At 37.6% G+C, this 27,052-nt stretch overlaps 1 protein-coding gene across 2 annotated transcripts in view; it reads left to right on the top strand.

The window, feature by feature from the left end:
- The window catches only part of ATP10A (ATPase phospholipid transporting 10A (putative)), a 112,582-nt gene that overhangs the window by 53,318 nt on the left and 32,212 nt on the right, over positions 1–27,052 (top strand). For both annotated transcript variants that reach the window (XM_054056078.1, XM_054056077.1), the window contains exons 3-7: positions 9,017–9,102; positions 14,432–14,538; positions 14,644–14,775; positions 17,187–17,320; positions 19,520–19,772. In XM_054056078.1, coding sequence (XP_053912053.1) covers positions 9,017–9,102; positions 14,432–14,538; positions 14,644–14,775; positions 17,187–17,320; positions 19,520–19,772 — 712 coding nt within the window. The remainder of the gene's footprint in view (positions 1–9,016; positions 9,103–14,431; positions 14,539–14,643; positions 14,776–17,186; positions 17,321–19,519; positions 19,773–27,052) is intronic.

Genomic DNA, 27,052 nt, shown 5'->3' with positions numbered 1-27,052 from the left:
ATACTCATTAATGAAGACAACACGGTGCGCGAACTTAGTAACCATTTTGCATGCCTGAAGCATGAGGCTGGCTAGAGTGCTGAATGGGGAAACAAGCCTAAATCCCTACCCCAGTGACACGTCTGTCCTGCTCAGCAAATTTCTGAGATCTGCTTTTCGGTTTTGGAACATCAGCTGGTGTCCGAGAAAAAAATCACCTTTCAATCCCTTGAGATTTTGAAAAGGTGTTTTTCACTTTGCTGGCAGAGTCTTCAGTATTTTGCTTGTACAGTAAAATAAATAGTAGATGAGAACAGACAGACCAGAAACTGAAGCTCTTACCCAAAGTGTTCTGCCGGCATCCCAGCTTCCCTCCTGTACCGTGCATGCCGACCACAGCCCTGCTGTCCTCAGACTGGCTGTTAATCTTCACAGCTGCACCTCCACCCTCTCCCGAAAGCTATGAAGGAAGTGCAGAAACAGCTGAGATCAAGGAGGAAAAGTGCCCTTTGAATACAGTGTTTGCCTTAGGAGCATTGGTAGGGCAGGCATGTTATGGTCAACATGGATACAAGATACAATTCCAAGCAAAGACAGCGTGCTGATGTCCAGCTTGGGGAGTTTTTACTTGGTTGTGTAGCCTTCTCACTCTGGAGACAGTCATAGAAAGGCTGACAAACCTGTGATAGTGCTGATATGAATGCTGCCCCGTAGCATTTACGATAGAAGATGTCTTTCATTAGGATTGCTTCTTTCCCTCTATGCTCTCCTGCAGCTGGCAGGGGCTGGAGTCTCGCAGATCCTTGGGTGGTTGCTGTATGTTAAAGGTTTCCTTCACATCCTAGAAATGTTTCTTAAACATAATGCCTTGCAACGTAAAGCTGCTTTTATCCAGATTCACTGTCTTCAGGTTGAGATGAGTTCATCAAGCTTTATGTGTTTAACTGCATGCCGACACTACAGGTGCTACTGTTAGGTTTAATTGTTCATAAGGAAAACCTTCATTACTAGCCTCTCTCTCTCCTGCCAGGACTCTGATGTTCTGGTTTTTATTTGTAGAATGATGTGAGAGAAGTGCTTGGCATTTCCTGTTTCTGGGTAAAGGGTCTTAGTCTTTCCCATTCCCGTTTCTTCTGGCAGAACTTCATCCCACAAAAAGTCAGACTGGCTAGCAGCCCTGACTAGAGCAGGAGTAGGCCAAAGTATATTCAGAAGCTGATCTCAGATTCCGTGCTACTGAATTATTATAAAAAGACCATGCAGTGCTTCTGCCACTAATCAAGAACCATTTTCGTCTAGCAGTTACAAAGTGCAGGAGAAAGACTGCTAGAAATCTCTCTGGAAAACAGGGACCACTGGAGAATTGGGAGGGCTTCATCTTACCAGTTCTGTAAACATGAAGCAAAAAGCCTCTGCAAAAGCAGTGCATGTTGTACACAGGGTTTTGTGAGTCCTTGAGAGGCTTGGCCTGTGTTTTAGTTGAAGCACTGAGCTAATGCTGGCAGTTGATTCTTACAGACTATGAACCTATTCATGTATTTCAGTGGCAGACTTTTGGGATAGGCAGATTACACTTTCTTAATTATCCAGATCTGGGTCCATATTTCAGGCTAGACTTACTCTGTTCCCCTTTACCGTTCACCAGTGCTGCTATAGTCAGTGAATGGATGTAATTTTCAGTGTGTTGCTAAGGATGGCCATCGTCCCAAGGGACATTAGAACTTGTACATGTGCATTTTCAGCATTGTTGACATTTTCTGTTACCTTTGTCCCATGATTGACTATCAGCAGTTTCTTCAGACGGCTGTTGTAAAATTATTAAAGTCTTCGTATGCCTTTCAAACAACACATTTCTTTTCTTGCAGTCTGGATATTGCACTGTTCCTTCATATTATTTTCTACAAAAGGGAAAGCTTTTACTTAGGTCAGACAGAGAAATGTCAGCCCCCTAACATGCATTTGTCTTGCTCGGCTGTTCCAGTGTTTCTGAATACTGAACATCTCTATTTCGTTTAAACAAACAGTACTGAAAAAAATCCGATTATAGTAGTAGTTGTCAGTGCGGAAAACAAAGCTATTAAATTCTGATGTACAGCTGTATCTGTTTAGTTCCTAAATAGCATAAATCAAACTGTTTCTTCCGTTTCTTGTGAATTAGTGCCACAGATAAATTCTACCAGAGAGACTAATGCAGTTTAGACATTAAAACATTTCTTTCTTAGTATACAAACAGTCTGCATGCTTTGTATACATAAAACCAATATGTAATTCCAGTTGCGCATTAATAAAAGGTCAGATTAATTTTATATGGTAAATGCAGGGTACTGCTGTATAAAGCAATAAGAGGATGGACCGATGCATTAGGAGGATGTGTGCTTACTGCACTTAAAAGCTTTTAAACTGGCAGGCTATTTTTCTGATTGAGGCAGGTTTCTATCTATTAAATATTTCCTTTGAGTTGGCCCTATGACTCCTTTTCTCCCTTTTTGTTTCCTCCAGACATACACGCCAACACAAATCCCAGAGCCCTCATTTAGCGACTGTACTGCAGGGAGAAGTCTGGATAAGATCCCCAGCATAGCCAGTAAACACAATATGATAAGCGGGTAACTGTCACTGTCACCCAACGGCATTCTGGTGTACTCATGCCGTCCTATTGGAAGGAAGGGCTGAACATCAAGCTCAGGTTTCTGCAGCATTAAAGTAGAGCAGATGAATAAAGGAAAACATTTTAATAACTATGCATTATTAATGTCACTAGCAGGCCGTTAAATTAGCCATACAACACACTCAATGCAGGGGAATGTGTTGCTTGAACACTGTGTAATTGTCAAACTAACTCATTTGGCAGAGCGGCATGTTTTGCTTCTTGAGCTATGACAGTTTCTTGAGGTTGCCAGCAGAGTCGGAAAGGTTGGCATTTCACTGTAGAGATTCAGAATGATGTTACACCTGAAGCTGCAAAGTCATGTCCAAGAGAGCTAAATTCAGTCTCCTTTTTTTTGTGACAGATGTCTATAGTTCCTTCCTCTATCTACTTGTTTGTTTTCCCATTCTGTAGAGGCATTGTAATATTTTCTTCCCCTCAAAACTTTGCGTTTTTAGGATGTAATTTTTTCAGAGGGTGACTGAACATCAATAGATACCTGACAGATAAGGGACAGTAGTTTATTTTAAGGAAAATTTTTAAGAAAACATCTTTCCACTATATTTTCTTCTCCTGTGTACATTTGTGCTTCCCCCAGAGACACAGCCCAATTATTGCAGACCTAAGTTATTGTTTTAAATGGAATTCTTTTTTGGGTTCAATACGTAGAGCATTATTAAAGCTCAGTCACAAAACCCTTTACATCTGCCATTTTACTTTAATTTGAAATTCAGCTTTGAAGGAAGTAATATTTAGCAGGTTTTTTCAATCTAAGTCTGCTTACGTAAGGAAGATTAGCCTTAACAATGTTGTATTTACAGTTAGAATGAACTGCCCTAAGTCTTAAGAAGTTGGAAGAAGTAGGGTTTATGGATAGGATGTTTACTTTTTTCCTTTTTTCATTTCTGAAGAAATGAAATACGCTCTGTGGAATCCTTAAGTACCTAAAATACCTAATATTAAGTGTCACTGTCTGTCCTTTTGACAAGTTTCAAGCTTTCAGAAACACCTATGAGTTCCTAGAAAGTCAGCAGTTTTTCATAGGAAGGCAGTGAACTAAGGATATTTTGGTTTTGTCAGAAAATCAGTTTCTTATTATTGAATTAAAACCCTTCTTTCTTTTCCTCTTGTTCTTTTTTACTTTTTTTTCATTTTGATGTTGCATAATACAGCGGAAGAGTGAAGCAAGAAGTGGTCTTCACTCCTCCAATGTATTTTGTGTGGAAATCTTCAAGACTTGTTCTTAAAATTGTATTGATAATAGAGAATTCTCACCACTAGAATGAAGTAGATAATATTTGGTCACTGAAGGCTTCTGAATGCAGAGTATGAACAACCCCAATGTGGGGATATACCTGGATGTTTATGCATTCATGTCTGACAAAATAATGTATTTCTTTATTTCTGTATTGCTCAAACTCTCAGACCTTATAGGATGCAGTGATTGAAACCTCTGTTTCGCATCTTTCAACAACCTGTTACGACTTATCTACAGAAAAAAAATTGCATTGTGCCGTGGTTGTCACAGCAACAGGTTCCTGGAGTCTTGTTAGAACATGCCACACTGGACAAAGCATGCCACCAATTCTGGCTTCTCATCCCCTATGTGCAGGCCTGTAGTCGTTCAGTTTTTGAGACAGTATTTACAACTGTGGCAATCAGGCAAATTTTGTGGTTTTACTCTTTAAAGTAACTTGCATCCTATTGCCAGGGTGCAGGCAGTACAGCTTGCAAGCCCCTGTTGTAGAGTGACACTGCTCGGTTACCACGATGGTGATGTGAAGTTCAAACCCAACAGGAGGAAAAGCATCTGTCTGAAAGACCAGCAGAGAATCAAATTGGAGCCTATACGAATGATGCTTATATCTGTGCTTACTGTGACAAAAAAGCAGGGCCAATACTTAACATTTGGAAAAGACCAAAGGTACTCATTTTTTAGAGGCTGCAAGTGCTAAGATAACATGAATAACATGGGCAGGTGTTTACACTGGTCCATTGTGCTCAAAAGAAAGGGAAACAAAGATTCAGTTCCCTTTTCAGCTTCATGGAAGCCAAGTTCATGTTTCTTGACTCCTAATTATTGTCTGTCTCTCATACGGTTGCTCTTTCACTGCGTCAGAGAGTTTGAGATTGATTGGCCTGGAGGGAGAAGAGCACAAGTGGGAATATGGTTGTGTGTGGCCAGTTAGTGTGGGAGTGAAAACTTTTGAGTTCTGATGGCTGTTTCTTTTTTTCTGTTAAAGTAATTGACTTATCTTAGACTTTGACGTATGTGGTGCTCATATTGGCTTTTTTCAAAGTCAGCATTCACTGGAACTCATATAGTCATTTCTGGCCTTTATTTATATTTCTTTTTTCTCCAAGTAACCTTCATGTGTCCTTTGAAGCACTTCTTTTCAGTAACACTTAACTGTGACCAGTCTGTGCTCTGATTTAAGCCCTATCCTGTAGTAAGAACACTGCCTTAAGCATAAGGAAGATATTTTGCTTTACTTATGGTTCACAGGCATTCATCCTTAGAAACAGTAATGGCAATTAAAATTTGCATTGTAACAAAGGGAGAATAGGTTGTTTAGCAGAAGAGTCTTACTGATACAAGCAGAATTTAGCCCAGGCCTTTGCCATCCAAAGAGTTTTGTGAAATACTCTAGGGAACTTACTTGCAATCAGTGAATCTCAGGTTTGTATCAACCAGAAAGTCAGTTATTCAAATCAACAGTGCACAAGGCACAAGTTTTGGAGATACGCAGAGGTACCATATATTAAATATGATCCCATTACAGACCTTCATAAAAAAACCCATGGCTCCAGGTGCTTTTTCTAAGTGACCTGGTCTTGTTGATATGCACTAGGAGACCATGAGAACACCAAATAAGTCAAGTTTTTAGGGAAAGCCTCAATTCAGATTATGGTCTGAGTAGGCATGGGGGTTTCCATCCATGTTGAGGCCGGGACACCTTTAATGCCCAGCAGATCTGTAAGTGTGGAAGACCAGGCACAGCAGATAACTGCTGCACAAAGGTCTGGGGAAGCGCTATTTCTGAACGTATTTTGATCTTGTTTTCTGTGTCTTAATGTTGATGCAGAAATTCACTGTACTAGAAAAATTAAAGACAGTGGAGGAGAATTTAGTTTTTTTCATAGGCTTTTACCCAGAAGATGGCACAAATTAGTATTTGTGCACTGTAAAAGCAACACTTTTGGCTTTCTGTCTGGCTACAGCTTCTCTTAACTGTTAATACATGAGAACATCATCACAGTTTGTGTTTCATTTGCTGCTGTGGTGTGGGTATCAGCATAAAAAGGAACAAAACTTTGATCATTCTGAAATCTTATGCTAACTTTGTGCTTCTTTAGAACCACTGAAAGTAGTCACACACAGGCAGTGTTTAATGTATTTGTTCATTCATTTACCAAAAGGCATTTTCACATCAAAACAGTGTCATCAGCTGTAATATACAGTGTAAATCTATCCTTCCGTTTCAGAGGGAAGAGATTGAGCTATTTGTTTTATTGATAAACCAAAGAACTTTTGCCATAAATCAGAATTCAGCAGCTCCGTTTCCTTATGTAGCCTACTATTCTAATTGTATTTTCTCTCTTCCCAGATATTATCTGGTTAAAGACCATAATCACGTATTTCAAGTTAATTGTAACAGAACACAAATACACAGACAGCTAGATTTAATGGTAAAGGACTTTTTGTTCCAAAGATGAGTCATAAATGAAAATCATCCAGCAAACAAAGGGGGGAGAAAGACTATGTTGCAAGGCAGCAGTTGGTGAATTCAGGTAGGTTTAGTCCTGCCTGATCTTGGTAAGATCTGTCTTTTTTTTGAAGACTTTAGCCCCAGATTTTAAGTAGATTATTTTCTTACTATGTTTAAATTTACTGGCTTTGCTGGAAGGCTTTCTTGGGAGAAAGGGAATCCAGTCTGCAAACTTCCAGTTGCTCTAAAAGTTAACGTGTCTGTACAGCATTGAAACAGTGTTCTCTGCTAAGTTCGACAGCGATAGAAAACCTGCACTTGATTACGTTGGGTTTTATGATTAGGTATTTCTTGGATTCCCTTAGTGGCGTTCATCAAAGATGTTAGGATTTCTTTATTTTCTTTTTTTTTTTAAGAGCACTGAATGAAAATTTGTGCTAAATTAACTGTATTATATATGGTATGTTGTAATAAAAAGACAAGAAATGTTTCCCTTTCCAGTCTTACCCTCCAATTTACAAATGCAATTTAAGCTACAGTGGTGAATCTTCTTTAAGACAATCCGTAGGAAAACAGACAGTATATTATTGGAACACCTTGAACAACATTTGTAGATTATTTTTCCAGTGCTTTTTTTTTTCTTCTGCCAAGGAACGTATCAGGGCAAGGAAGGAAAAGATCATGTTCTGGGGCAGCAGAGCGGGTGTTAAGTAGACAAAACAGGCTTTCCCAGCACAACAAATTTTGGTGTGACTTGGCAGAACTTCACCTTCTCCAACAAGCCCAAGTAAAGCCATCTGCCAGGTGGCACTGGCTGCTAGAGCAGTGTCTCTGTAATGTGGAACTTAGGCTGCTGGAGGGAAGAACACAGGCAGAGTGTGTACAGTTTAGGAGCTGTCGTAACAGATTTCAGATGCCAGGGCCTGAAAGCTTCAGAACGTATGTTCTAGCCAGTGAGTCCTTCCTTGTGACTGCTGGTGTCTGTGCCTCTCTGAAGGGAGCAGCTGAGGAACAAAGGTCAAAGGGAGTGAACATGTGGCTCTAAAGTGTCTGCCCCATCTACAGCCTAATAATGTCTTAGGTACCTATGTAGAAATACGTACTTTTGAGCATTTCCAGCATCAAAGTTCAGTCACCCGGAGAAATTTAAAGCTGACCAGGAGAAATACTTAATGAGCTTAAATACCAACAGTATTTGATGCTGAGAAGATTATCTGGATTTCTTACTGCCAACTGTGACATAATTCAGGGATTCTGATTCTCACCATAAGTCTTCTTTGCTTAGAGCTGTCCTTTGTTTCTGCTTTTCCTCCCCACTCCCTTTTTTAGAAGCTGAATTCTGCATATAAGAGTGATTCTTTCCTCCAGTGGGCTGTAGCTGTCTCTAAGTGACAGACCAACTTCATGGATGGTTCTCTTTGTTATCTCTTGTTTCTTGAAAATACGGGAAAGGTTTCCAAAAGTGTTAGATGTAGGTGGTTTGAATTGTCTCCTACGTACCATAAGTCTGTCTTTCTTCCAGGTGTAACTGGTAGAAAAAATAAGGAGGGCGTTGATGGTGATTCTGGCATAACCTCTATCTTCTTTTATCTCTTATTTAAAATCTAGTTTCTTTCACCTCTTCTGAGTAGAGTCAGTATCAAAAAAAACCAGACACCGATGTGTTTCAGAGAAGCTGGCAGTAAAAGTCTGTCTGTCCTTTGGTTACTGATTCTCAGTTAGTTACTCCCATAGTGTGTTCTAATAAGTAGTGGCTGGGGTGTACAGCTGCTCAGGAAGACCATTATAAAACATAACATTTGCAGTGTTATCACTGTTGAAAGCTTGATAATATGATAATTCACAATTGGTTCTTTCATTCAAATGATGAGCAAAGCCGTTTTCTAAAGGTAGTCCTCATTGATAGAGAGAAATAGCCTTCTCGGTTGCACTGGGACCTGGTGTCTCTAATTTCACTGAGTAGTCTGGCAAAGAGGGGAGAGCTCTGATTTTTATGTAACAAAATCAAGTAATTATTCTGTCATAGGATGCTTTTCTTCAAACACAACAAGGTGCTAACTACAAGTAAACATATGTTGTCAGCAGAAATACCAGCTCCAGACTAATGAGCTAGAGACTGAAGAAGGTTCTTTAGATTTAATTAGGGAAAAGTTATTCTGCTATATGTCTGTAATTTACTGTAGTAGAGTAATTTATCTATGTTGGCTTAAAGCAATTAAAAACTCTTGCTAATATTTCAAAAGCTCATATTAGCTTTTTCATAATTGGCAGTATATTGACTTATGTTTTCATAGATTTTTAGTAGCTTCACTGAAAGTGACACATAGGGGTAGTGTTGAATATTTTTGAGCCTTCTCAGATAAATTTCAGTATTCCACTCCAGACCAAATTCATTTGACTTCTGGTCTTGGTATCTTTCATCTAATGCTCTTAGAAATTCACATTCTTCCACTTGTAGAACAAAAAAGTCATTCGTGTAAGGGAGATTTTGGAAGGCATCTAAGGAATTTTCGTGCCTGGGTCCTTTTGATTTTCAGTGTCAGTGGATCAGTGTCATTCATTTGATTGCCTTTGAAATAACCTAGACTTTAATATATTGCAAAAGCTAGAAAAGAAAGCAATTTTTACTATGATTTGCAAGTCTTTGCCCTAATTAATTAACACTTTTATATTATTCCAGGACTCAGAATTTGACCCTTTGAAGTTCACCAGTGTCATTGAATGTGAGAAGCCAAACAACGACTTAAGTAGGTTTCGAGGTTACATGTGAGTATTTCATATAATATCCTTAAGTATACACTCTGTTTCTCTGATAAGGAATAAAATAAATGCTGTTTTGCTGTGGGCTGTGTTCTGTAAGTTGCATCATCGTCTCATCTAAATAGGGCTCTTTCAGGGGATCCTCACTATCTCCCAGGGTGAGATGGGAGCCTCATGTTCCCATTCCTTAGGATAGATTTAATTGTTAGCTTTGATTGGTTTACACTCCAGAAATGAATGCATGAAGCAGTGAAGTTACAGACAGTCTTCCTTTCCTCCATGGATCAACAAGAAAAGTCCATCTGGAAATGGGAGGAAATAGAAAACCAGTCCAAGCGAGCCAACAAACAAACACAATCTGCTCTTATGAAGATGGGTCTCTTTGCTGTTTCTTTTAATACAAGTGTTATTGAGGAAAATCAGAAGGCCAAACTGATATTTCTCCATTTATGGCAATATTGCTTTTCTCTCATTCAGACAAAATAAAACAATTGGCTCACACAGTGGGTGTGCTTGCACACTACGGTACAGAATCCGCTGTGGCCACTTGAGTTAATTCTAAACAAACATAGATTAATAGGGTGCTGAACTCTGGCCAATCATTCCTGCTCAGAAGCAAATGTTTTAGTATGTGCAAAGCACTTGGCTCCTAACATAGCCAGGTCTGTAGTATGAAGGCATTCCAGCAGTGGTGACTTAGTAGATGCACTCTTGCATGACTTACTTTTCTTCAGTCTGTAACCACATGGAGAGTGAAAGCCCAAGTTATTTAAATTTTGTCTAAATTTTAATGAAGAGTTAAATAGACATTAATTCTCTTTAGAATACAATCACTTATTTTCTATATTTATTATGAGTGATAAGCTTATTGAATTGCCTAAATGGCAAAAGGTAAATTGTTGGAGCTTGGGGAGTGTTTTACAGTGATGCTATTTACAACCTCAGTTACTCCTCTCATATGTCACAGATTGTGTAGGATGTACTGTCAACTGGTGTAAATCAGGATAGCTTTTTTGAAACTACATCAAGTTGCAGTATGGGAAAATGCGTTCCTTTATTTAGCAGCACAAAGCCCTACAGTTCACTTAAAGATAAAAATTTAGTAATAGACATTACTGCATGAGGGTGTGGAACTGTCTGCATTAACAGAGAACTTGCTCTACTGCAGAATGACATTTCCAGATATGGAAATGGAAAGTTTGGCAGCTTTTCTAGCATACTTCATGTGTATGAATCTTGGTGCCCAAAATATTCAGCAGAGTTTGAATACTATAGAAGATATGCATAAATTTGTCTTCCATTATTTATTTACTTATGTACTCCATGTGGAAAACATCTGTAGCATGAAAGTTACAGAACCTTTTGAATTACGTGGCAGGTAAATGATAGTACCTTTTTGAAGGTTGTTCAATATTGATTCCCTTTAATTTTCTTTATACTTTACTGTTTTTCAAATGAGGTGAACGTATTTTAACATAGCAAAAAGCCAAGGCATCAGTTTTGAATGTGACAACATCAGGTGATTCCTAAGTTTCATCAACTATGCTGCAAGAGTTTTACAACTAAAGGACCATGGGACATTTGAAGTAAAAAGCAGGGACCAGCCCTCAACGGATAAACTTTCAATCTCCTCATTCATCAAGAAGGATTTTTTCCCCGTTTTTAGATTTCCTTCATTAGGATTGTGAAATCATGAGTCTATTTCAAATCGTATGTTAGCAGAATGAGTAGTATTTGGCACATCTGAATTGAAACATGTCATTGCCGTGTCAAAATCTGATTTTAACTCTTGTTCAAAATCTTACCATTACTCAATTCTTGAAAGAAAGATTCAGATGGCTTCCAGCTGATAATAGCTTAACTGAAAAGAAATGTTACTGAGATATTTAAACAGGCATTCTATGAAAGCCGACTTTCAAGAGATCCACATGTAAAAGCTGTGCTGAGACTTTACTGACAAAGTTTGCTTGAAGTTTTGATCACTTAGTAGATTTCCAAGTTTGATTAAGGCTGTGTTTTTCTGTTTTAAATATGAAGGGCTCCTTTGGTTTTACTGTCTGTGTCTTTCAAGGGCAGTGTTTGTGTGTGTGTTGTAAATGTGTAAAACTTCTGTTCTCCATAGCTATTAAAAAATGTGATCACTGTAGACAACCAATGTAGCACAAGTGGGCCAGAGTGAAAGGAGACACAATAATAAGAAATTGCAAAAGTCTTGGAGAATGCATTGAGATAGACTGGCCTTTTCCTATGCTTCCAAAAGTGTAACATACTTGTGAGCACAAATGGCTTCTTCAGTTATATTGGCACCACCTGCACTGCACTCCATGTGTGCAGACAGACAGGCAGGCTGCCTGTTCTACTCAGGTGCTTGCTTTAATACACTTTTGCAGTTTTCGCACCCTCAGATATCCCAAGCATATTTCCTCATTTTTTTTCCCCTATAAAAACTCTTCTGTGTGAAAAGAACAGACTAAAAACTAACACACCTCCTGACTGTATGGACCTAACCAGGTTATGTCCAATGGTAAACATTCAAAAGTCCCTTGCCAGGTTACAAAAATAACAATTATCTTTAAAATCTATTTCTAACTTTTTAAGGTCTTTTTCAAACTAAACAATTCTGTGATTCTGTGTGTTAATTGGTGAAGGAATAGCAGAAGTAGTAGTTGACATCCTGGCTTTTCAGCTTTTCTCTGAAAGTAAACATTTTATTATTAGACAAGAACAGAAGAATTTATCTGATCAAACAAAAATGAGTATAGCAAGGAATTATAGTAATAATAGCAATATGAATACATATGTGTATTTCTATTTCAAAGTTTGTCATAAAATAAGAAAGCTAAATTAATATAAAATAACATTAATTTTTTAAATTTAAAAAGCTGTATAAATATGTACAATGATGTCTCTTTCATGTGCTATAATGACAGAGTCTATCCTGGGAAGGAAAAATAGGCTGCATTTCATCCGAGTTGAGAGTCAGGGAGATTCTGACTGATGATGTGCACTGAAACTGTGTTTAAGGATGTTAAGTATTTTCTTTGGGAGGGTCAAGCCTTGGAAAGTAATGCCAGTTCTACCATTTGCTTTGTAAGACAATGAGTCTGTTTGAATACAGTTTTGATCCATCACCTTGTTATTTAATACTGGTAAACACAAAACAAGGAAAAATATAATGGAAGGTTTAGTTTTGGAGTTGCTGTATTAAGACAGGAGGCTTATTTCTACACAAAATCTTTCAGAGTGCTGTAGTGAAGTAGCAGCTAAGTACATCTGGTCCGCCCATTTCTCCTAATACATGGTGCGTGCATATTTTAGATATTTAGATACTGCGTATTTGCGGTGAAATCCGTGTGAGAAATTGCAGAGAAAAGAGACAGTGCACCTGCACTCCCCAGTGCATTTCCTCACAGATTATCCTTTGCATTCCAGGCATCTCAGCGGCTTCTGACTGTCACTGTTTTAAATACCAACAGAGAAAAAGTTTCCTTCTTTGCCTCCGAAGTTATACTGGCCTGAATCCAGAAATAGAAAAACAGACTGTTCAGCCTCTGTAACAAGCTTAAGGTTTATAAATCTGCAGGGCTAGAAATGGGATCTAAGCCATCTCTGCTCCAGGACATGAAGTTATAGCCTTAGCAAGTTTGTTATCAAAGTGAGCAGTTGTATCTAGCTCTAGTTTTCATCGTTTTTTAATCTAGACCTTTATGTTTGTAATTTTTTCCTTCCTTTTATCATCAGCGCCTCATTGCCTTATATGTATCTCCTGTTAGTGAGTCACATGGAGTGAGTACAGACAAGAAGGAAACAGTGCGTTTCCTCCAGCCTCTGCCAGTTGTTTTCCCCCAGATTTTTATTTCATCCGTGTTTTCTAAAGGTCTTGTGAGCAACAGGTGAATTGATTGGCTTCATTTGGATATGGAAAAGTAAAAAACGGTGCCAAACTCTTGTAAGGATAAGACAAGTTGTGGTGGGAAGGCTCAGTCTGTGGTTGAGGGCAGTAGACTGGGGGTTTGGCACCTATGGGTTAACTTCAGATGTTGCAACATTGCTTTGCAGGTTCAGATGTTGTATAAAGTAAGACAGTATGGACAAATATGTAATTGTGTAGAACACATACACAAGTAGCTATATATAAAGATTTCCATGTGTAGTGTACTCATCACAGTCCACTGTTACTGTCAAGTGTGAAGAACTGATTAAGGCTATAAAATCATAAGCCAGAGCAATTACTTCTTAAGTAGATTTATCTTTAGATAGTCCCATTTATTAACAGGAATCTTAAATATCATTTGGAGATTTTATTAGACATTCAAACTAACCTCCTTATGATTAACGAGAAAAGCTAATGTAGAAATCAGCCTTAAAAAACAGAGGAATGGCAGAATCCTGATAGCAGTGTAATTTCTACAGTGTTAAATCATTAATAAATTATTTCCCATAGTTTAAGCTCAGGTAGATTTGGGGAATTCTCCAGCGGGCAATCAGTCCTTACACCTACTGGCATACTGTGAGATGGCTGTTAGGCCCTTTGGCAAAAGGTGAGGCAGTGGGTTAAGGAGATTTGCTGAAGAGGACAGAGGTGAAATTTCTGTTCTTGTATCTGAGGCTGGTAGAGAGGGTGGGCTGACAGGGGAAGTTCTCTCCTGAAGAAGAAGAAAACTTTCACTTTTTTTTTATCAGAACTGCAAACTTGATCTTACCTGCTTCTATCCTTCTCTTCTATCCTTCTCTGTTTGTTTCTGGTCTCTAGTGAGAAGTTACCACTCTTGCAGCTACCTCATCTGTCAAACCTACCACTTTTTCTCCATCCCTACGGTGAAAAGCTAAGCATACTTGTTGAAATGACAATGCTTTTAGCTTGTATTTTTTAGTTCATGTGGGTTTTTTTAATTTTTATGCATGTATAATTTTATATATATAATTTTAATTCTAATACTTTGGATATAGTATATTATACTGAACTAAAAGGGACTGTATCTAAGTATATATATATATACACACACACACACATATGTATAGTCCAGTATATATGCATAGTATATATAGTACATATGCATTACTCCAGTACATTTGTGTATCGAACAGCAACTAATACTACTCCAGCTGGGCTGATACATGGCTAGGATTCTTGGGTAGGTATTCTCAGCTTTCCAAGTCTGCCACAGAATCTTCCCAGGAGGAAGATCTAAGGAAATATTTCACCATCAGGTTGACAAACCTTCTTAGATTTTGAAGATGTCTTCTGGGCTTGTTATGTTATAGAGTAGTATGATTTAACAAGCTTAATGTTTTGACATGCTGTGCTTTGTTCTGTTTTTAATTTTTTCTGTAGTGTACATAAAAGTGGGAAAAAGGATGGACTGTTCAAAGAGAATCTTTTGTTGCGTGGATGTACCGTTAGAAATACAGAAGAGGTTGCAGGAATAGTAATCTATGCAGGTAAAAGCTGCTTTTCTATCTGATGAGGCGTACTGCCTTTTTATAGCTTCCTTAAAATAGTAGCAAAAATCTATATGACATCATGGAATGCATTTGCTTCTTCAGGGCATGAAACCAAAGCTTTGCTAAACAATAATGGACCCCGTTACAAACGCAGTAAGCTCGAAAGGCAGATGAATGCTGATGTCCTTTGGTGTGTCCTCATACTTCTAATCATGTGTCTCTTTTCTGCCATTGGTAAGTGCTCTTTAAAAGTAGAAACCTAGGTGTTAGACTCTGCTGGGATTCTTATGCTTAGCTTTATCACCAACATATGTATCTACCAAAATATGAAATCCATAAAGCTGCCTCCATACTGTCTAATTTTTATTGTGTTTTCTTCTTTGAAATCAAGATATCTTGATACATAAGATCACCTAAATACCATTTTATTATCAATCAAATATATGCTATTAGTACAAGATATCTGAATACTTAGGTTCTGCTACCCTTGATAGCATCCAAAAATGTCAAGTCCAAAAGAAGCCCCTTCATAGGTAGTCCCCTCAAAATTACAGGTGATAGAGTGTAACATGCCATTAATCAGTCAACAAAGTAATTTATGAGCAGAGAATAAACATAGTTAGCACAGTGCTGTTCCCCAGTACTATTTATTAAATCACGGGCACAGTGTACAACATTGATGCACTGTCTCTAAGGCTGCAGTTTAACATACAAGAAATAAATAAAAGTCTAAATCTGCATAAGTCCAAGTAGAAGACGCTAGACTTCATGAAGTGTTTCAGGAAGTGCCTGAGGTTCAGGTTAACACTCTTCAGGTCATTTTTCTGCTCACTTGTGAGAAAGAATTGTTGTACATTTGGCACCTAAAATGATATTTTATGTGTGGTGTATGAATTCCATATACTTAATATTTGTGTGTTCTGTAATGTTTGTGTGTGAGTCACACCACATAAACACCAGAATGTTTCCTACCAACCGTGGTGTAGTTTAATAACAATCTTATGCCATTTAAAAATGTCTCTGTGTGCCTTTTTCCTGGTATTGTTAAGTGCTGCTTGAAGACTGGTATTTCCAGCTGCGCATAAGCCAGCATATTTGTTTCCACTGAGTTCATGACACTGTTTTGTAGTGTCGCAGTGTTGGGACACTGACGTGCCATGATAGGCTTAATTGCAGGGATTTACTGCCTGCAGCCATCCCCTCTGCCACTGCATGTAAGGTGTTGCCCTCAGAGCAGTGGCAGCAGGTTGTGTACTGCAGTGACTTCAGTTCAGCTGAAACTCGCTGAGGAACATGAATGTGAATGGGAGGAGGTGGCATACAGTAGGTGATACATACGCCTTTCCTTCTGTCACTACTGCTACAAGACTAGAAACCAGCAGCAGAGGCCCAGAGCAAACTGCTGGAGGTGGTAACAACAAAAAACAGCTGAAAAAGAAAAAAAGAAATTTGCTTGAGCCCTTAGACACCAGGTGCCAGGTGCTTCAAGACCTGCAAAGCTGTATTCTGTAAGTGTCAGGCAATTTGTGTACCTTGTGTCAAGAAAGTATAACTGGAAGTATGACAACTAACTTCCTTGTAAATCTGAGTAAGGAATTTTATAAAACAAGTCTTAATGTAGGTCACTGTAAGGGTGGGGCTTCAATTTTTATTCTCAAGAATAAAAACAGAGAAGTCAAGAAAAGCATTAGTTTGGTGATATACTTGTATTGCCAGTACAGGGACAAAGTAATTTGTTCACTTGATCCTAGTATTTTGTTTATTTGTCAATAGTTCAGTGCTGGTTTTATTATATCAAGGTGTAAAGGACAGTTTAAAATCTTGTTAGGCGTGGTTTACAGAAAATTACTTTTAAAGTAGGCCTTTGTACTTTTTTCCAATTTCTGACATATAGTGAAGATAGTTTGAATACTTCTTATTGAGGGTGATTTATTCCTTGTTTTTAACCTTAAAAACATTAGGCATAATATTCTAGGTCTTTTAGAACTGCGAATCCTAGCATTCTACTTAAAAAGGAACAAGAATGTCATTTTCCCAAGGCAATAATAATAATAGCTTTATCTTTATTTAGCTATCAGCATAATCAATAAGAATTCGAACAAGGCTTAGATTTTTTTCTGGTCCTCAGCTCCATTCTCTTGACTCTTCTGATTCTGTTGTTTCATTTGTTCTGCAGACATAGCGGGCTAGAGTAGTACTGTAAGATTAAAGTCTTTTTGGACTTCATCCAGCTGAAACTAGTTTAGTGGTATCTGACTAATGACTTACCTAGTTTAGTCAATGGAATTCTTTCATTTTAACACATCAAACATAACTGAAATGAATAGCATTCCAAAGAAGTCTGTTTTTCTCTGCTGGTTACAGAAAGAGTCTGAGTACTAGTTTAGACCAGCCAGCTCACTTCATTTTTTGATAAAGTTATGTGGAACGACTCTTGCTTGCTAACCTTAAGGCCAGACAAACCCCTTTCTCAAAACCCAAATCCCAAATGGAGAAAAGCATATTTAGGGGGGCCTTTTCAAAAAGTATGCGGAATAGTTGAAAAAGATATCACTTTGCATATCCTCAAGTCTAAGAACAAGTTTGGACCATAAGCATTTTTCTTTGGAGGTAATTTGTATTTCTTTCTTTCAACTCTTCTGTAGGTCATGGCCTATGGGTATGGCAATACGGCGAGAAGAAGAAACCAATTTTTGATGTCCCAGGGCCTGATGGCAAATACTTGTCTCCAGTTTTAGCTTCAGTATATTTATTTCTGACAGTGATCATAGTTTTCCAGGTAATCAAGTTGTACATGCTGTCACCTCTGTTCATATTTCACTGTAATAAAGCTGTACATGTGCAGTATGTGTAGTACCCCTTCTACCTCTAAGCTATGTAAAAAGCTAAACAACTACTGAAACCAAGTACATTTAGTCCCTTTAAAATTAGATTTTAACTCTAAGGAATGTGGTAGTGTTTAACCAGAAAGCTAAATTAAATAAAAGAAGTGGTTTACCCAATGGTACAAAGATAATAAATTCTCTGAAAAATTATCAAACTGATCAACAAAGTAAGCTGTCAGAGTTTCCTTCATGTGGGAGAAGAAAGTCATCTGAGAACCTTCCCAAAAGATTCAGGTATTTTATTTTATTTTAAACAAGTAGTAAGAGAGAGAATGCAATTGGCCCTGCTGGGAGAAAACAAGCTTTACGCTTCATATCTACCCACTGTGAAACAACACCTCAGAGACTGTGGTTGCCACTTCTGGTACAACAGGTTAAGAGTAGCCCTAAAGTGAAGGACTTGGGGATGCTGGTGGATGAGAAGCTCGACATGAGCAGGCATTGTGCACTTGCAGCCCAGAAAGCCAACTGTATCCTGGGCTGCATCAAAAGAAGCATGGGCAGCAGGTCAAAGGAAGAGATTCTGCCCCTCTACTCTGATCTTGTGAGTTCTCACTTGGAGTATTGTGTTCAGTTCTGGAGTCCTCAGCACAGGAAGGACATGTATCTGTTAAAGCAAGGCCAGAGGAGGGCCATGAAGATGTCAGAGAGATGGAGCACCTGCCATACAAGGAAAGGCTGAGAGATTTGGACTTGTTTAGCGGCTCCAGGAAGACATTCTAGCAGCCTTCCACTACTTAAAGGGGGCCTACAGGAAAGCTGAGGAGGGACTCTTTATCAGCCCAAACCATTCTATGATTCTATGATTCCATGATTCCATGATACAGTGTCTTGAAGTGTAAGAACGTAAGTTGTACCCTTTTTAGCCACTTTCCAAACATATGGCACTGAGTAACTTCATATCTCAGCTATATAACAAACTCTGGTAGAAGTTTTTTGGTCACGAAGAGAAATGTATTGAATGATGAAGGTGGTGGTAAGTTAAGAGAAGGTACAGAGACTTTTGTTGCTGGGACATGGGAAAGTATGCCCAGTAGGACACTAGAGGAGGCTGTGTTACTGAAGGCAGTAATTCCTTTATGAAAAGGAACGAAAAAGGATGAGGAAAATTATTTTTTACTCTAAGGTATTGGGTTATGAGATTGGTGAAAAATTCACTACAGAATCCACCATTTTATTATAGTTTTTGTTTAAATAACCACATATACCACATGCTATAATTTGTCTCTCATACCTAATTCAGTAAGCTAAATAATGTATGCAGTCAGGAATTTGTGTCCTGAAAAACATCTGCAGGGAAAAACTCAGATATAAATTAGCTATTTTATGGAGCTTTGACAGTTCTCAAGAAACAGTTGGAAGTCTTTTCTGGAGAAATTTTTTCTCACATTTCACATTATAAAGTGTGTTATTCATTCAATTATAATCTGCATAGCAAAAGCCAAGGCCAAAGATTGTTTCTGTGGAGAGGTTTATACTTCTTATTTTGTTTCTCATATTCCCGCAAAGTGAATTTGTAAACAATCTATTGTTTAGCAGAATAAAGGTATCCCATTATTTCACATTTACAAGGTTCTGGCTGTACTATCTGTATGGGTTTTGTTTTTCTTTTTTTCTTTCCTAGCTGTTTTCAAGCTCACCTAGCAGCCAAGCAAAGATTTGCTTCTGTCCAAGTTTTGATAATCATTCTTCTAAACATAATAACACATTTCAGCCCTGCAATGCACCATAAGTTTTCCTCATCTAACATGGTAAATAAACTCTTTTCAAACATGGTAATAACTTCACAGAACATGCTTGAAGTACATGGAATCACAGAATTGTAGAATCTTAGAATGGTTTGGGTCAGATGGGACCTTAAAGGTCATCCAGTTCTAACCTCCCTGCCATGGGCAGGGACACCTTCCAGTAGACCAGGTTGCTCAGAGCTCATACAACCTGACCTTGAACACCTCCAGGATGGATCATCCACAGCTTTCCTGACCAGATGATCTCTTTACATTCTAGTCTAGTACAAAGTTAACTAGATTTTATAATTCATTGCATCCTTACTTCTGTTTTCTCCCAATTCTCTTTCTTTTTGTCTATTCTAGGTTATGATTCCAATTTCTTTGTACGTATCCATTGAAATAGTTAAAATCTGCCAAGTATACTTTATTCATCAAGATAAAGATTTATATGATGAAGAAACAGACTCCCAGCTGCAGTGCCGAGCTTTAAATATCACAGAAGACTTGGGACAGGTGCAGTTTATCTTTTCAGACAAGACTGGGACACTTACTGAGAACAAGATGGTTTTCCGAAGATGCACTGTTTCTGGAACAGAGTATTCCCATGATGATAACGGTGAGCTCATGATCTTGTTTTCTATCTAACAATTGTACTTTGGGCAATCTAGGTATAAAACTTACTGTAATCTTAAATCGAAAAGAAAAATGAAAGAAATTGCATGTATCCACTCAACAAACTCTATAGTAGCTGTTCTCGTATTAGTATAACTTGATATCTGTGTTCAGCTGGAAATGACAATCTTATCAAAGTGTTCTGTAACGTCTACAGTGTGTTGTCAAGGCAGGTAAAACTTTTGGCTTTCCGTCCTGATCTAGTAAAGCACTTGAGCACATGGTTAATTTAGGCAAACTGAATAGCGATGCTGGTGTCACAACTGTTTTGTGTGTTTGAAGTATGCAATGTGAAATATCAATTTTAAGCGCGCAGCTAGGTTAGTGTCTGATTGAATACCCATGATGAGATTGTCCTTTTGTACTGGGAAATAAATGTAAACAAAGCTGCTGGTTTTCTTATTAATAAGAAACAAAACCTGATCTAATAGCATATTTTATGTTACCTTTGTCAGATTCTTTTCAGTACTCCTGTGTGACAGGTGTCTGCATTAAGGTATCGTCACTGCTATAGGAACACTGCAGTTGAGAAAATGTCCCAAAGTGTCAGGTTCTTGAAACACTAAAAAGGGACTCTTTGTCACAAGGGAATGTGAGGGCCCCTGTCTCATCACGTCACCATTTAAAATTTATGAAGTGATTTCCTGGTTTGTGATTTGTTTGTAATTTGTGTTATTTTCCTCTAACATTTTGTTGTTATAATTTTTGACATAACAGATCTTAACTCTTCAAATCATACTCTGTATGCAGGAAAATATTGATAGCTGCGCTGTTGCATTCCTATTTGCAAAAAAATAAGTTTTGTAATCTACGTAACATACAAAGATCACTGATAAAGTTTTCTCGGTCTGTTACTGAAGTTCAGTTTACAAATAAGATACAGAATAAGATAAATAATCAAAGCAGACTGGAAAAATCTAAAACATGCTTTAGAGACTTCGTAAGATTCCAAATGGGAAAAAGATATTTTGTAGTTTTGGATTATGCAAAGATTGTTCTTTTTTCTCCTACTTTAAAGTAGTACCGAGACCTAACATTTAAGGCACTCTTTTTCAAGAAACTTGGTGTTTGGGTAGTGTTATTACCCCGTGTAACAGAAAGAAGAACTTAAACAAGGAGAAGCTGTGACTTCCTACCTCTGTACTGTAGGTGAGAAAGAGAGAAAAATTAGAATTAAGAATATATTTCTGGCCTCTTAATTCTGCTTGTGGCATTCTGATTATTTACTCTTTTTCCTTCTTCCTTGCACTGATCATTTGCTTGTTTATATTGATTTCACAGTGTACTCTATTCCTTGCAGTAATGATTACTGGTGCTGCCAAATACAACAGTGCAAAAAGGGTATTTTTGTGAGCTTGATATCATCACCTAATATGTAAGCTGAACTCAAGCTCCTGAATTTGTGTATTGAATTTCAGGTCTTTTTTCCTCAAATTGAATGTATTTAACAGAAATCATAAGTTTGTGCATGCTCTCTTCTTATGATTTCAGTTTACAATATATATGTTGACGAAAGCAGAGTAGATCTCACTACAAACAGAAGTGTCAAATAAATTTGTAAAATAAAATGATTCTTTTTTCAGTCATTCTTTTCACATATGGGTATGCAAGGACTCTCTTGTAGCTCAGGTCAGTATAAAATTTCTGACAAATATAATTTTAAAATAAACACAGAATTTAAACACAATATTGTATACACAGTATTTTATTCTTTTTTTGTCCTCTGCAGAAAACAGGTCTTTCTCTGTCATTCTATATATAAATGGTGATAATGTCTATTGATTATTTTTTTTCCCCTATAACCAGGATTGGTAACACAATAAAAACTGTTCTTCATTCAAGTCTTTTGTTAGCTCTATTCTCCAGTCTGATTTTCTAACCATCTTTTAAATGTTTACTAGTGCTGAAATCTTCATGTTTAGCTATGGTAAAATGGTAAAAATTAGAGGTCTTTCTGGTTTTTGGGAGTGCATCAACAACATTTCATTGTTCTGTGCATTCTTTGTCAGCTACTTTTCCATGATGTCTTGCAGCAGAGTATCCGAATTCCTCTCTGAGGTTTTGGGGCATTTGTTATAACTGATGCTATCCTACTCTACACCATGGATTTTGTTGAAGATTTGGTGAATTAGAAAATTTTAAAATCTTTCACTTGGCAAGTGATCTGAGGCTGCCATATATGCAAGAAAACCAAGTAAAATACATTTTGTTATCTTTTCTTATCCACTTCAAAGATAATCTGTGTCTTTCCTTGCTTCTCTGAGTAATTTTTCAGGCATTGTTTTACTTGGAATGTTACTTGTAATCAAACTCTGACTAGAACTTTAGGTGAAGAAATGAATTTTAAATTGTTGTGCACAGGTCAAGATTCAAAAGCCGAAGGCAACATGTCATTTTCTACTGTAAAAGCAGATAGCTCAGCTCTGAGTTCTTTGGCCTAAGTTGTTATTCTACTGTGGCTGGGTAGCAGTGCCTGGTTTTGAAGTTGCTTGACTCTTCTCATGCTACGATCCTGCTTGCTGTTATGAATAGTTTTACAAAGCTTTAACTATTTGCTTCAAGTTTTCCATACCAGATGTTTCCCTCAGGCATGAATTCTGGGGGCAGAAATTTCTGTCAGAACAGCTCCATTCAGCCATATCCAAGAACAAGGCTAAGATGTAACACACTTTTTTCCCGTGCTAAGAAGTTCTGGCAAATTTTCCTATGAAGTCATCTAGAGGCCCTATTCTGGGGCTCTGCCATACACACACACAAAGGGGGAAAGTTATGCCTACAGTCACAAATTGAAGTCTGAAATTTCCTGACTTTGGAACTTTATTTTCCTGTTGAAGCATTTTTCCTGCATAATCTAGGACTTCTGCATGACTGTTATTACTCGATCAACAGATTGTGCATAGCCTTCACGAATTTTCTCTATGCTGCATTAAAAGATTTTCTCCCTAAAAATTATTCACAGGTATGAGCAGTTATCCCATTTTTTTCTGTTCTACAGGGATTATTTATACTGCATTTGTCGTGATCATAGCTAATCTTCTTCCACTACTGTGTTAAGCAATGCATTAGGTGTGGCTTGGTCTTTCCCTTTCTTCCCTCTCCCTGTGTGTGCAGTGCACAATTTTGGGGAGCTTAGGCGTCTACTTAAAAAGCATACACTGGACTGTGTTAGGTTTGGCATATTTGATGTAACATGTCTTTTTCTTGAGGTGTGGGAGTGTCCTGATTTTCTTTGGAAATTTGTTCTACAAAGCCACGTAAATTCCCCAGGTGAAAAGTAAGCTTTACGTTTACGAGGGAAAGTTCTGGTTTGCATCTGATGTGAACATGTTAATCGTGGGTTTTGTCGCAGAGACTTATGTGGAACTTATGCAGGGTTTAAGCAATTAAATGCTTCTAAAATAAAAACTGAAACCATATTTTTAGGTAGTATTGGGAAAAAGAGGCAATTCTCATTGATTTGGTGGAGAAAAAATTTTCCTCCAGAATTCTCTGTTAGCTCTTACGAGTTTCTTACAAGGCTGATGGCGCTACGCCCAGGAGTATTGCATTGTTTTAGTCTAGACAAGGAGTGACAAAACCATGAATAATAGAGACCAATAAATTACACCAGTGTGGGCCAGAATATCTTGGCCAACTGGAGGTAGTACAAAGTGTTACTCATGGGTACTGCAATGTGAGAGCTTAGCACTGAAGAGCAATCCAGGAACACTTGTGAGGGCTGTGAAGGAAAGTGTAAATGTACTCAGCAACTATTCCATGATGCAAGCTCTATCAAATATTCAACATTGTTGAGGTCACATGTAATATTTTGGTGATGGATTATGCACCAATTAGGATAAAACTACAGGAATTTGCACTGCCCATTTTGGCCCTATGGAGTCTGCATTGATAGGGATGGGATTCTTGTTATCTAATTTTAGATACTGCATGAAAGATAGTCATCTAGTGACTTAACAGTTACTGGAGAAAATTAAGCATTTGTAGAGTGTAATTCATCAGACCTGTACGCTTGTTGTCTAATATGTGCATATTTCTCTATCATTTAGAATTCAAAATACAGGTGAAGAGAATTCCTACCTCATATCTGTGTGGCCTGCATTCTTAAATCTGTTCTGTTTTCTCCTTCAAGATTCTTCTTGATTCGCAGAGATTTAATTCAGGAGAAGGGCATGTCATCATCCACTCCAAGTGGAAGAATGATTGCCTCATTCATAAATGTCCTGGGCATTTATGGAATACTCTTTGTCACCATACTCTAGTTAAATCCTAGAATTATTCTTCCAGTCAATACTTCCTCCTAGCCCAAAAGAATGTTAGCATCACCATAAAAGTGGAAATGTTTCCCTGTATGTAAAATTATGTTGCCCTACCATAGCTCTTCCCTTCAGGCTAGTAGCCAGCTTCTAACAATTCTTGGAACTGGCCATGCCCCAAGTCTGTCTGCTAATCCCAAAGATAGTGGGTGTCCAAAAGCTGACTGAGCTTCTGAAAGTCATTGTATGATTTAGCTACAACCAGATGCTCTTGGCCTGACATTTGTCATAGTTGTTTTCCAAATGCTGAACTAATCGCACTCTTGCCTATGGGGTGTGATCTGTTTTTCTAGCGTTAGCCACCCATTGTATGGAACTTCTGACAATGCACGAGTTGAATGTCCATGAATGCAACCACAAAAATCTGAAAAATCTGAATTTTTCATTCTTTACATTCCTCTCCTTTCCTTCCAATGACTGTGAAAAAAAAACCCAAAAAAACTCTAGACAACATAGGAGAAGTTTATGGGGTTGAAGGCCGATCATGAAAATCTCAGTGATTTTCTTTTCCCTCACAGAGCTTCTTGGTCACTAAATCTGAGAAAGAAGTTTATTTCTGCTTTCTATTTTTTCTTGCTGAAGATTGGCCATTAACTACTTTTCATAAGTACATTATACTAAAAAAAAAAATCTCTTTCTTAGTTTGGGGACTGTTTTGTAGTGGAACTTTCTTACTCTTTTTCTGTATGGTCAAGAGCATAGACTGTACATTCCAGCCAGATTGGAGAAATATTTTGTTTATTAAAAAAAAAAGACATAAAAATCAATAATACTTTTTCCATAAATGCAGCTGTTGCTTTCAAAGGAACTTCTCATCTGCCGCCTTTACAATTTGACAATCTTCAGAAATCAAGATGGTCCATTTAGGCCTTCCCAGAAAGATGAAAACTTTTAGCAGAACAGAGTGCTTATTTGTGGTTTCTCTTTACATTTCTAACTGCTTTTTGAAAAATTTGTAATGATAACTGAGAAGAGAACCAGTACCAGCAGATGTAGAATTCAATACATGGGGAGTGCCGATTTTAAAGCCTGTAGAAGAGAGAATAACTGATATTTTGAGTCAGGAAATACCTCTTTCTGATCATATACCTGCACTAAAAATTGCTGTGAAAACTCTCCAGAAAAGTAGAAATTATCTCCATTTATAAGTGGAGTAAAGAATTCTTAATGAATGACTTAAGGTTATTCATTGTAAGCCCCTGGGGATGCCAAAAGATGAGAGGAAGGAAAATCCTTCTGTTTCATAATCTCAGGATTTGTCCTTATGGGGAAGCTGTTGCAAACTAAATTAAGATTATGTTACCACACTTGTGCAAATTTACAGCATGCTCGCTGCTCAACTGACTCTTTATGTAGACAGTAGAGTGCACTTCAAAGTGGAATAAGCTTGCACTCATAAGGAAATTGGTGTTGTGGTGTGAATAGGTACTGCACATCTAGGGCTTCATGATAGTTATTCAATGGTCTGGAGTGAAATGGAATTATCCCATGGTGAAATCAGGGCCCACACACTGACAGATGAATTATTTTGGTTTATTCTGGAGTGTGCAGGTTTTTTCTCAGTTTTTTTTCCTGCTTGAAGAGAAGTGCTTAAGGGTTTCCTGATCCCACTTTTCTAGTTAGTGGAATGTATGGCTGTGTGGCAGCAGTGTTTCCATTAGCCTGCAAAACAGATACATCATCTTAGAACATAGACAGTGTGGAAGGTAAAACAAAACCAAATAAAACTAAAAAATAATGAAATAAATGGGGTTCGAAAATAAAAGAGTGTATCTTCAAATACTTAGCAGTTACTACAAAAGTTTTGTTTATAGCTTACTGTTGTCTTCTGAAAGGTGGAATAGAGTTCATGGAATAAGTATTAATTACAGTTTCTTTTTTGTGCTGTAATTATAAAATGAACTATAGACAGTGAAATTTTACTTTCATGAATTACATTGCTGTTTCTCAAAGTTGTTTGTGTCTTTGCCCTTAATAAAACACTCTTTATCAGACAAAAGATCAAGGCTATGAATTTTCAGTGCTGAAACTGAAAAGCATCCCACAACAATGTCTTTCAGGTTACAATGTTCGCAGGAAAAGGTTCTGAATTGGAAGGGTATGAGTGGGTGGACAGAACAGTGTGTTCCCAGAGAAGCACGCTTTGCGCAGCTGAAGCATCGTGAACCTTAACCATAGCATAGCGACTGAACTGTGTTTCATTATTTCTTCAAACTCCTTAATTCTTGCTGCATAATATGTAAGGTGCTGAGGACTGGTTTTTTTGTTACTAAGCTTACATTGATATAAAACTGAAATAACACCATTGGTATCAAAAGAATTACATTTGACTTGGTTAAATAAGATTCTAGTCTTGTATCTGCTTCCCCTTTTTCTCTTTTTTTTTCAATGTCAGGAACAATTCAATGAATGTGCTGCAGTGAAAACCTGTATAAGGAGAAAGATATAGTTAATATTACATAGACTAGAAAGGATCATGCTATTGGTATAATACCAGTGAATAAACTGACTGCTGCATTAGGAAACAGCTTTTGCTATGTTGAATAAGCAAAACAATTTTAGATGTAATATAAGAAAGAAGAAAGAACAATAAAGAATACATGGCATGCAAGCATAACTCGCATGAAATACATTCTCTGCTTTGCCACTGAGTTTTTATACATGGAATAAAATAATAGTCAATTCAAGGCCTTTGGAGTCATGTATTTCAAGATAGGTTTTCAGAGCAGAAGCCTAAATTAGGTATGATTATTAAAGAAAATGTGTTCTTTTTAAAAAGCTCTGCTTGGAAGGGAGTTAGACCAACTGGGCAGACCGTTTTGCAAAGCTGAAAAGAATAATTGTAGCCAGTCGTTTTCTTGTCAAGGACTATTACCTGTTACAGGAAGTGCAGCATTCTGTCAGTCTACCA

The sequence above is a fragment of the Cuculus canorus genome, chromosome 1 (assembly GCF_017976375.1).
Source record: "Cuculus canorus isolate bCucCan1 chromosome 1, bCucCan1.pri, whole genome shotgun sequence".
In the NCBI taxonomy this organism is placed as follows: domain Eukaryota; kingdom Metazoa; phylum Chordata; class Aves; order Cuculiformes; family Cuculidae; genus Cuculus; species Cuculus canorus.
The sequence above is the reverse complement of the archived record's forward strand: the minus strand, read 5'-3'. Positions and strand labels throughout refer to the sequence as shown.